Source organism: Mustelus asterias, chromosome X (genome assembly GCF_964213995.1).
Source record: "Mustelus asterias chromosome X, sMusAst1.hap1.1, whole genome shotgun sequence".
NCBI classification, from domain to species: Eukaryota; Metazoa; Chordata; class Chondrichthyes; order Carcharhiniformes; family Triakidae; genus Mustelus; species Mustelus asterias.
Window position 1 is genome coordinate 13,254,980 of NC_135834.1, and position 12,773 is coordinate 13,267,752.

Sequence of the window (12,773 nt, forward strand, 5' to 3'; positions counted from 1 at the left end):
TCAACGCTTTATGGACATGGTCAATTAATTAGGAAAGTTTGTGCCTAATCTGGCAGATGTAAATGAACTATTGCCGACAATTGCTTAGGCATGATCAAGCATGGTGTTGGAAAGAAAAACAAATATTGTTTGAAAAGATAAAAGAGATGCTCATTCCATTGAACATATAGGCTCACTAGGATCTAGAACGGCCTACTCTAGTTGTTGCAGATACATCATCGACTGGAGTAGAAGCAATAATTTACAATTCAGAGAGATGGTAAATGCAGACTACGCATCTCACTGACTGAAATGGAACGAAGATACACTATAATTGTAAATGAAGCACGAGGAGCTACATGAGCCTGTGTGAGATGTTTGCTGACTACTTAGGTCTAAAGTTCATGATCGAGACAGACCACAAACTATCGGTTACCTTATTAAATGCTAAAGAATTAGCAACGATGCCACCATGAGTGCAGACATTTCAGTTGACTTGGATGAGATTCAATGCCACAATCGAATACACCCAAGGAAAACAAACTACAAAGGTAGTTGAAAAGCTTGAACAAGAGGGCATACATTTTGTTGAAGATAAGGAGTCTTATACACCCCATTGACCACACATTTGCTACCAACAAGAGACGAAATGAAATTTGTAAGGCGCAAAAACAGCTGAAGAATCTACAAAAATTCAGGAATACCACATTAAAAGGCCAAAATATATTCTAAATAATCTCACTCTGAAGCAATACTCTGAGGAACAAAGACATGTCGTGGATGATTTACCGATTTATAATGAGAGATTGGTGATACCTAGAGTCACAGAATCATTACAGGCCAGGCGGTGGCCATTCAGCCCATCATGTCTGCTTTAGGAACGAGCAACTCACTTACTGCTATTCTCTTGTCATCTCCCTGTAGCGCTGCACATTCTTCCTTTTCAGGTTAACAGTCTAATTCCCTTCTGATTGCTTCAACTGAACCCAAGTTTACCACACTTCCAAGCAGTACGTTCCAGACTGTAACTACTCAGTACATGAAAAAGGTTTTGTGTTCCTTTTGCCAATTACCTTAAATCTGTGCCCTCGTTATTGATCTTTTCACAGAGGAGAATAGTTTCTCCCTATCTACTCTGTCCAGACCTCTTATGATTTTGAATACCTCTATCAAATCTCCTCTTTGCTCCAAGGAAATCAGTCCCAACTTCTCCAATCCATCTTCATAACTGAAGTTCCTCATTGCTGGAACCATTTTTGGGATTCTTTTCCACACTCTCTCCAATACCTTTACATCTTTCCTAAAGTGTGATGCCCGGAACTGGGTGCAATCCTCCTGTCGAACTCGTGTCTTAAACAAGATCAACACATCCTCCTTGCTCCTGCATGCTATGACCCCTTTGTGCAATTGAGTTGCACAGGGGAATCATTAGCCAGGGGATCCTTTATCAGCCAGCAGCCACCCTCCTGGTTGACATGGTGATTACTGGAACAGCAGACTGGAGTAGGAGGACTGCATCATGCCTACTGCCAGGGTATTGGGCATAAACCGCATGATGTGCCGGGGCGGTTGCATACCAACTGCACATTCAGATCTCAATCGTAAACTTTAGGCCTAACAAGTAGTCGGCAAACATGTCACACTGGCCCAATGCGGTTTTGGCACACCTCAGCATTGAGGTGAAGTGTCTGTAAAGCTGTGTGCGCACAGTCAACTGGGGAAAGAGACAAATGAGATCATCACTTGATCTGACACACACTAAGCACCATGGAGAAGCCCACCATCCTGGCAAATATGTGCCCTATGCTTCCTTCTCTCTACTTAGAGTAAATACAGCAAAACCTTATCTCGAGTACAGAACCTTTGCCACCACTTGGGTGCATCAGTGGACAGTGAACTGAGAGATGTCAGATTTGTCATCAGCTGGAGCCTGAAAGGATCCTAACACAAATTAATGATCACAGCCTGCTTCACAGCCACAGGCAGGGTACTGAGAGCATCGACCTGGTGAATCGCAGCTGACAAACACACTACCTCTGGCTAAGGTGGAGGGAGGAAAAGTATTTCCATAACACACTAGGTGGATTAGGGCTCTTGCTGATAGCCTTTCCCCGTACTTCTTAATCCTCTGCAAGTAACTTGCATTATTTGCTGCCTTTGCACCATCCCTTTTTCACAGTAAGGGTGACTGCTGCTGCAGCACCCATGGCTGGTAAACAACCAATTCCTTCCTCATACGCAGCACCACTCCCTGCAGTCTTCGCCAGCTTCACCTCACTTCTTGAAACACCAGTACTTTCATATAAACAAGGAGTAGGCCATTCAACCCCTCAAGTCTGCTCTGCAATTTAATAAGACATTGGCTGATCTCATAGTAACCTCAAATCTGCATCCTGCCCACCTCCGATAACCTATCAGCCCTTTGCTTACCAAGAATCTATCCACCTCTGCCTTAAAAATATTCAAGAGCTCTGCTTCCACCACTTTGAGGAAAAGAGTTCCAAATATTCATAACTGTGAATTATCTTTCTCCTCATTTCTCTTTTAAATGGCAGGCCCCTTATTTTTAAACAGTGATCCCTGGTTCTAGATTTTCCAGCAAGAGGAAACTTCCTCTCCACATCCACCCTGTCAAGACTCCTTAGGATCTTATATGTTTCAATCAAGTCGCCCCTTACCCTTCTAACCTCCAGCGGATACAAGCCTAGCCTGTCCAACCTTTGCTCACAAGACAACCTGCCCATTCCAGGCATCACGACTCAATGAGAGCTAACGGAAAGTCATAAGTTACTACTCTTGAAAATTTTGATGTTCCTTTTAAATAGTGCTAGTGGGGTAGGGAAGGTTCTCTCAGGTTGTTGGCCATATGTTCAATTTTGTATGTTTAAGAGAGAGGGTGTTAACTAAAGCAGCAAGGTTGAAAATATCAAAACTAGCATCAAACCAGTGCTGAGCCCTCAGACTCAAGGTCCTTGAGAGAATACATGAGGGACACCTGAGCATTACAGCGTCGTTCTAGAGCATGGAACTCCATTTGGTAGCCAGGAATCTCAAAATCATTAGAGGAAATGATTTCAAGCTGCGTTACTTGCGCGATCCGTCACCAGGAGCAAAAGGAACCACTGACGGTATCCTCATTTCCATTCAGACTGTGGGAATCTCTCAGAGTTGACCTTTTCCAGCTCAAGGGTAGCATGTTGCTCACAGTTGTTGACTATTACTCCAGGTGGATTGAGGTTGATAAGTCTTCGCAGTCCCAACTCAGAAGCTGTCATTACATTACTAAAAGAAAATTTTGCCACACACTGCATTCCAGATCTAGTAATTTCAGACAATGGCCTATGAATGTTTTAGGCAGCTCACAGAAATCTATGAATTTGTCTACGCAACTAGCTCACCCAGTTACCTGTGAGTTAAAGAGGGGTAGGACCAGTAAAGACTGTTGAGAAGAATGACAAAAGCCACTTGGTCAAACCCTCACACTATTATTTTAATTGACAAGCTGTCAAATTGTAGTGTCTGATCTAGTAGTTAAATGTATAACATCCGTACAGTCTATGTAATTTTCTGAATGTAAATTAAAAGGGGTAAAATACCATAGATAGCAGATAATAGACAACAGGTGCAAATAAATAGAAAACAGAAACCAGAATGTGAAGAAATTAGATTTCATCTCAGTTTCGGTGTCTAAATATGGATCAAAATGATACCACTACCCAGGAAACTGATGCTAGATTTCTAACTGACCAAGTTACAGCTGTGCACAAATTTCCACCCTTTTGATACAAAAGCAAAACACTGGTAGAAATCCAAAATAAAGACAGAAAATGCTAGAAATACTCAGCAGGTCTGGCAATATCTGCTGGAGAGAGAAACAGAGTCACCATTTCAGGTTACTCACCCTCTCTTCAGGTTCTGGAGATAGGATCTTGACCTGAAACGTTAACTCTGTTTCTCGCTCCCCTGATCCACCCTTTTGGTGTTGTCTTCATCTTCACTCCAGCTTTCAAAAAACAGCTGTTTAATCTTTGACGTAATTAAATGAGATTTGCACCAACAACAAATATTTTAACATTAAACTTTGCTCTTCTTTTAGCACACAGTCTCTGATTGCTATCTAGCTGGAAGTGCACTGGGTGAAGGGCAGGTTTAGGCTCAGTTTTGATCTCCCTCAATGGTTGAATGGCTACAATGAACATATAGGCCCACATAAGCAGAGTGGCCACTGGGTCAAATGAACCCACGCCTGAAAAAACAAAGCTCGAAAAAAACAGTATTCATTTTTTTAAATTTATGGCCAGATGGTGGCATCGTGAACTGCTAGCCACTTCATTCCACAGAGGTATCTGGACACACGAGAGAAAAGGCAGCAATTAATCACACAACACAGATTTGCATTGGAAGAGTTTGTTTTAAAGCTCAGAAACTGAACAAAAATTTAGGAATGGAAACCAAAACCTTTAAAATTATTTGTTATTAAAACCACTTCCTCTAGTCCCTGCAATTTACTAATTTGAAATTTCTTTTGTTTAAGATAATTGTCCCACGAGAGTGCTATCAGCCAGTAATTGACACAACTTTACTGCATGGTTCCATTGTGGTGAGCATATCTTATGGGCCACAGAGTTATTATAAAGTCAACAATCCAATTAGAGAAAAGGTGGCAAACAGCAAAATGAAAACCTATCCATTCATATGTTAGTATTGAGATTAAAACCACACCCTTTGGTGAGTTGGCTGGTTTAGTCATTTTTCCTATGTTTTGCTGTTTGCTATGTAACCAAATTGTTGTATGTGTAGAGGTCATTAAACAACAATGCAGTTTTTATCCCAAGTGTTAAGGTTCTTCGATTAGGTGGATAAAATTGTTTCTCATCAGTAATATTAAAAAGTTGACAGAACTTCAGCAATGTTGCTTTGTACTCCAGATTTTGGCACATGATTTTATTTACATTTCCTTTATCATACCTGCGATTAATTGACAGTTGGGAGTGATTCAAATTCCAAAAAGCTATTTAACATCATTCAAAGAGATTGACAGATAACAATTTAATTCTTTCATGGAATATGGGTGTCTCTGGCTAGGCCACCTCGAGGTAGTGGTGCTGAGCTACCTTCTTGAAAAGATGCAACCCATGTGGTGTGGGTACACCCACAGTGCTGTTCGGGAAGAAGTTCCAGGATTTTAGTCCTGTGACAGTGAAGGAATGGTAAGATACGGCCACTAACATGGTGAGTACAGGTGGGTGCACGAATGTTGTCTATATGGATTCTCAGAAGCTATTGAATAAGGTTTCATGCAAGTAGGTGGGAGCAGGAAGTTACAAAGCAATATACAGATTCAATGAATGCGCAAAACTGTACCAAATGGAGATCAATGTGAGTAAAGTGAGGTCTGAATCCAAGAAAGACATCAGAATATTTTCTTATGACAAGAGACCAAGAACTGTGCAGGAGCAAAGGAATGAATGTATTGGTACATTAAAAACCAAAAACTTATGCACAGCTACAAAAAATAATCAAAAGGTTAATCTTAATGAGGCTGGAACACAAAGGAGGAAATTATGCTTTAGTTGTACAAAGCCTTGGCCAGACCCCATCTGGAGTACTACATTCAGTTTTGTATACTCAATCTGAAGGACATTTGAGGGGAGGTGATGGCCTAGTGGTATTATCGCTAGATTATTAACCCAGAAACTCAGCTAATGTTCTGGGGATCCGCGTTCGAATCCTGCCACGGCAGATGGTGTAATTTGAATTCAATAAAATATACCTGGAATTAAGAATCTACTGATGACCATGAAACCATTGTCGATTATCAGAAAAACCCATCTGGTTCACTAATGTCCTCGAGGGAAGGAAATCTGCTGTCCTTACCCGGTCTGGCCTACATGTGACTTCAGAGCCACAGCAATGCAGTCAACTATTAACTGCTCTCTGAAGTGAACTAACAGGTTTTAATTATAACATTATGCTACCAGTGGTTAAAGAAACCCCACCACTTTCTCGCTTTGCCAGCAATGCCCACACCCAATTATGAATGATAAACTATTATCTTTCATTTCAACTATCCTCCCTCCTCTTCTGGATGGTTGTGCATTAAGCATGTTTCTTTATTCCTTCATCAAAAGGAAGCACAACAAGCTAGATTTCCCCAGATAAGCACATCTGACAAAGGATGTGACTAACTTACAGTAAAATCACTTTATTAGACCAATCACAATGTTTCTAAGTGAACAAGGAACCCAATATCAAAACACACTGCTGTTTCTGAAACTAGTGCATTAGTTGATTATTTGCTCCTGTGAGATAAACATTCCAATGTCACTTTGATATTTACACTATATGTCTGGAAACAAGTCTTGATCTCTATTCACATGTAATTTCTCCATTTCCCTACCTTTTTCCATCAAAAATTCTTCACAAGCTTCTGTATTAAAGGAAATTGTGTAATAGAAGCCAAATTATAGTTTCTATACCAATGGAAATTTTTCAGGGGGTATCTTTTGTTCTTATTTTTATCCTTCTTGCTTCCCCAGACCCGGCACCTCCTACAAATAAACAAGGTGGATGATCTACTTCCAAACCTTCATCTACGTTGTTCTCAAAAATGTGGCTAAAGTCAAGTTACAATCCCATCTCTGCCCTTGAGGAAACTAAACTGCAATCTTACTGCTCTGCAAAACGGCAAAAAGCTGCTCTACTGCACTGTGAATTTCAACATAGAAAAATCACAATGTGTAGTATAGTTTCAATGTCCCTGCCCTTCCAATTAGTTTTAAGTTTTGTTTTCACGCAAATCACATGACTATTGAGGAATGGACTGTCTAAGCCATGTTGCTTAGCAACAACCTGAAGCAGATAACCACAAAATACAGGTATCTAGAAGAGTAATACAACAGATTAAATGAACCCAAAGGGAAGGAGGAGTTACAATGACCTTTAAGTTGTGGAAAAATATTCTAAATATGGCAGATACAATCTGTCCCTGGCATGTTGAGATTTAAGAAAAATTTCAATCTTTGTGACGATTTGATGATTGAATTTTGGCTTTTCATTTGATTAATTACAATACTGTGAAATACAATTATAGTTGTTTTTTGTCCTAGAAATATAATGGCATGCTACTGCCAACAGTACAGGATGATTTGCCCTGTAGATCTACAGCAATGAAGTCATAGCTCTCAAAGGTCAAAAAGTTGTGCAGTGACTGGAAACCTGTGGAGCAATACAGTAGAATGCCAAGAGATAGCACCTTGCTCAGTGACTGTTGCAATATCTGAGAATAAAACTCATTAAAGGTAAAGAGTCTCCAAATGATTTAAATTCTTCATTTACATACTGCAAAATACAACTTGTGGTTCACAGTAACTTCTGTTCTAAAGAATCTCGGGCCATAGCATAACAGCAGCGGATTGCTACATGATTTCCCTGCACTTAAATTCTAAATCGCCTGTGTCACCGACCTTCCTGACTCAGACCGGGTGCGATTCAAGCAGCAAAGCAGGACCCTGGCTCCAGTGGTGAAATGTTAAAGGAGTGAAGCAAAGGAAGATACTTCCCCTTTTTAACGACACTGGCTGCCATAAAGCAGGTGAGTTTAAAGGTCCCATGGGGAGAAGGTAGGGTTCTAAACTAAGTGTGGGGTGTTTGTATATCCGGGTCATTTGGGTCGGTGGGGCTGTTATGAGGTTTAGCACGGTTGGGTCAAAGGAAAGTGGGGAAATCCCATGGGAGTTGGGGTCTTGTGTGGGGCTCTGCCTGGGTCTTTCAGAGTAACTATGAATGTAAAACTCGCAGAACCATCCATCCAAACTTAGCAATTTAAATCGTTTTGTGGCTTGGTTCCCAGCAGTGCAATTATCCAGGGGAAGTTAGTTCTTCTAGACAATTGCTAGGTAAACGCTTACCCGAGGGGGATTCCCAGCACAGCTCTGGGTCACCCCCCAAATCTGACACTGGGGAACCCTCATCTCCTTTTGATGGTTAATCTGAGACTTCAAATTCAACCCACAACAAATCACCACAAATATATTTGATTCTCATCGTCACTAACATTTTCTCCATGACTGTTTAGCAAGTATTTCCTTAATTTCCACAAAAGGACAGGTTTGAGGTTAATAAATACTTCACTTCTAAGTTAAACAGGGTTCTTCTGTACGATGCACACTAGTTACCAAACTGCAACTACCAATCTAAGTTCTAAAATGACAAAGTGTGCTATTTTACTGGTAATGGTTAATTTTCTCACTTATGCGTTGTCAAAAAAATACTTAAAATTGATGCACAAGTTCCAATTACTTCAGATAGGTGAAAGCAAAAAATCATCATTTGGATTAGTTGCTAGCTGCCCCCACATGTAGGCCACACAAGTTTGTTTTAAAATTTAGTAAATATGTACCATATTATGATAAAGTATCTTCTATGGTCCAGGAAGAGCTTAGATACAGCAGTCACTGAATCTGGCATTCTTGAAAAAAAAACCATGATGCAAGGTTGTCCACAATTATCCATCCTTTCTGATGTCCTCATGGGTTGGATGGTGTTATAAAGAGATGGCCTCAGTGTCTGTTCCAAGCACTGCTAAAGTATTGCTACATTCCTTTTCATACATGACAGTGTGTTGCTGGCAGATTAAACTGGAGCTCTACTGGTCACAACTCATCACCTTGAACAACAGACTATGCAGTGTTATAAGGCAGTGACTATTACATACAGCAAGGCTTGAGAGTCTCAAAAAAAAGGATTTGATTGGAGAATACAAGAAATAACAACCCAGGCATACTTTTGCAGAAATATTTGAACAACCACTATAGTTTCAAAACTATGGAAGTACATCATTGGAACGGAGTTAAGTGATATAATTCATCAGAATGCATCTATGCAGGCTCTCCCTTGAAATCCTCCATATGGCAGGCTCCTAATTGCAATAGGCTTATTAAAGCCAAGTGAAACAAACTGGTGAGTTCAAAGTTGGACTGACAGATTCCTGTGAACAGGTCACCTTCCCTTCTGACTGGTGCAAAACAAAAGTGTATAAGGAAACTGAAAAGAAAAAACTTGCATGGAAAAGTTGAGGCGGGGCGGGCAGGTTGGAAGGCCACCCATTTCTCAGGGATAGTAAAGTTTAAGGTTTGGATTATGGAGCAGAATTAGAGATCTGTATAGGGTCACAGACAGTAGAAGGTTACAGAAGGTAATTTTTAAGAAGTGATCCACAAGACAATATACTGTCATATTTTGACTTGGGTGGACTTTAGTCCTTAGTAAAATTTGTTTACACTTTATTTAAAAAATCTTGTATTTGTTATGGGTGTGGTCAGGCAACAGGATATGACTAAAGGCACACAGCAAGGATTTGGTGACAAAATCAAGTTTCATATACATTCGTATTGCCTGAAAATATAGGAATTGCATAATGATTGTTCTTTCCTTAAACGGCCAGATCCTGCTCAGCAGCAGCTTATCCTGCCTCACCCACTTCATTATCTGCATTTAGGTCATTGCTAGATATAGTTTCCAAACATTTCTAAGGAGTCATTAATATATCCAAAACTAACATCAGTGGAATTTTGACACAAAGTAGATCCAATATGATGAAACCTCCCACTCTATTTAAAAAAAAAACACCCAGTGTCATCAGCAGGTATAATTGATATGCAAGCAGTAATTCAGAATAGGTGCAATTCAGCAATCCCAGCCAAATAATTGTTGGGAACATGGTGGCTCATATCCTAACAGAACAAGAAGACTTACTGAATGCTGCAAAGCCCAGTCATTGATCATTTAAACACATTCCTTGATGAGGTGTACTCCCTTCCTCCTGGTCAAACATTCTACACATCTTAAATGAAAATGCAGCTAGAATCTAGCTGACAACGTGTTCACAATGAAACAGGTTATTGACAGATGAATGCAGACACAGATCCAGATCTTTCCCAATCACGCTAAAAGAAGAATGGGGCACATTAAAAAAGGAGTTCAGTATTTAAGAGGGATTATTAACTTCCGCTGAAATGAGTATCAGTTGAGATTCTTTTCCTTTTTTATCAATTTATTACATTGCAGCTTAATAATTGACGGTGAAATCTGTCATTTATGTTCAGTGAATGACCTACCAGTTCTGTAGTTCAGCAAATGCCACCTTCATTTTCCGAATAGAAATGTCCATTTCTTCTTTAATAACCGCCCGGTACCTAGCTAGGGACACAGTACATCGCTGCAAGTCTTTTGCTGACTTCTCTATATTAGTACCTAGTGGAAAAAAAGTGAGATGATTGATACCATGATGAAACTACACCCCTCACTATCAGTTTGGCAAAAGGAGGTACGGAAGGATCCAAAAAGCTCTCCAAAATAATCACACTATTAGCTACAACATTAAGAGAATGTTGTAATATAGGAAACACAGCAGCACAAGGCAAGCCCCCACTAACAGGAATGAGACAATAAGCAGGTAATCAGATTGCGGGACAGAAATAGGTTAGAACAGTGTGAGAACTCCTCTGCTGTTCTTTGAATCGTGCATGGACTTCTGTTACATCGATCTGAGGGCAGGTAGGGGGTCTTGATTTAACATCTCATCCAAAAGGCGACCCATCAAACGGTGCACCACCTCCTCAATTCTGCACTAAGGAGATTAACTGGACTTACTTCACACTTACTGCTGGTAGAGAGACTCGATTTAACAAAAACAAATGATCAGGCTGCCTGTACAAGTCAGTGAAACATTTTTTGTTAGCTTTTATGAGGGAGGTATAACGTATAACAGGGAGAAACAAAGTCCAAAATTGTGACTAAAAAACAATTGTGCATATGCAGTTGACTCTGTTTTGAATCAAAAGGTGCGCAGATTAGGTTGATGAGCCATGCTAAATTGCCCCTTAGTGTCCAAAGATGTATAGGTTAGGAGGATTAGCAGGGTAAATGTGTGGGGTTACGGTGTTATGGCCTGTGTAAGATGCTCTGTTGGAGAGTCGTGCAGACTCGATGGGCCCAATGGCCTCCTTCTGCTCTTTTCTCTCCTTACAGATGCTGCCAGACCTGCTGAGATTTTCCAGCATTTTCTCTTTTGGTTTCAGATTCCAGCATCCACAGTAATTTGCTTTTATCCAGTTTGACAATATAAATGCGTTGTAGATTCTTAAAAAAAAATTCCTTCAGGATGTGGCATAGTTAACTACCCCAGCATTTGTTGACCATCCTTAAATGGCCTTGAGGGCATGTTGGCTGGTTTAGTCATTTTCCTATGTTTTGCTATTTGCCCTAACTGGGGCCATAACTTGTGATATTACATTGATCATCAGATTAATTTAATTGTGGATTAGCTAGCATAACAGAATGTTAGTGGAAACAAAGATGTCTAAAGTTTGATCCCAATGATGATGAGGAGGAAAAACCTTGGAGAAACTGTTCAGGGGGCAGGGAAAGTCACAGCTGAATCTGCAGTTAAACCTTTGTAAATACTGGATGCGGAGGGGATGATATTGCCTGGCTCCAATTACAAGAGCAACAATGGTTAAAGGTTCACTTTGGACATTTTTATTTTATGGTTTTCCACAGTATGTTGAGGTTCAGTACCAATCACTTATAGTCATGTACAGGACTGACAACCCTGCCACATTCCTCCAATACAGTAGAGGGTAGTTTTTCTTTGATTAGTTCATAGGATGTGGGCGTTGCTGGTTAGGCCAGTATTTATTCCCCATCCCCTTGAGAAGGTGGTGGTGAGCTGCCTTCTTGAACCACTCACTGTTGGGAGTTCTAGGATTTTGACTCAGCGACGTTGAAGGAATGGTGATATATTTCCAAGTCAGGATGGTGTGCGGCTTAGAGGTGGACTTGCAGGTGGTGGTGACCCCATGTATCTGCTGCCATTGTTCTTCTAGGTAGTAGAGGACATGGGTTTAGTAGGTGCTATCGAAGGAAGTCTCTGATGTGGAATAAGCCACCCCCCCATTGGTCTGCATGACACTGCATTGCATCAAATCTAATGGCAAACAATATGTTAGGAAAAGTGGTGGCAGAGTGGTATTGTCACTGGACCAGTAATCCTCTGGAGACCCACGTTCGAATTCCACCACAGCAGATGGTGAAATTTAAACTCAATAAAAAAATTTGGAATTAGAAGTCTAATGATGACCATGAAACCATTGTTGATTGTCATAAAATCCCAACTGGTTCACTAATGTCCTTTAGGGAAGGAAATGTGGTTGACTCTTAAATGCCTTCTGAAATGGCCTAGCAAGCCACTCAGTTGTAGGCAACCACTACAAAGAAAATATAAAGATGTGAATCCAGACTGGCATCGACCTAGGCACCGGAAATGACAACAGCAAACCCAGCCCCATCGACTGTGCAAAGTCCTCCGACTAACATCTGGGAGCTTGTGCCAAAACCCATGACCACTACCATCTAGAAGGAGAAGAGCAACAGATATATGGGCACACCATCACCTGGAGGTTCCCCTCCAAGACATTCACCACCCTGACTTGGGAAATATATCACCGTTCCTTTACTGCCACTGAATCAAAATCCAGGAATTCTCTCCCCAACAGCACGTGGGTGTACCTACACCTCAGCGACTGCAGCGGTTCAAGGAGGCAGCTCAGCACCACCTTTTAAAGGGCAATTAGGGATGGGAAATAAATGCTGGCTAGCAATGCCCAAATGCTGTAAATTTATTTTTTAAAAACTCAGTGATTTGCATTCCATTAGTGGGCAAATATAGAATTTATTCATGGCCTGTATAATATTATTTGAACATTAAAGCACATTATTATTCTTTAATTGTT

At 40.6% G+C, this 12,773-nt stretch overlaps 1 protein-coding gene across 2 annotated transcripts in view; it reads right to left on the reverse strand.

The window, feature by feature from the left end:
* Positions 1-12,773, reverse strand: part of spats2 (spermatogenesis associated serine rich 2) — a 116,291-nt gene that overhangs the window by 25,448 nt on the left and 78,070 nt on the right. For both annotated transcript variants that reach the window (XM_078201283.1, XM_078201284.1), the window contains exon 8: positions 10,098-10,233. In XM_078201283.1, the coding sequence (XP_078057409.1) occupies positions 10,098-10,233 (136 nt within the window). The remainder of the gene's footprint in view (positions 1-10,097; positions 10,234-12,773) is intronic.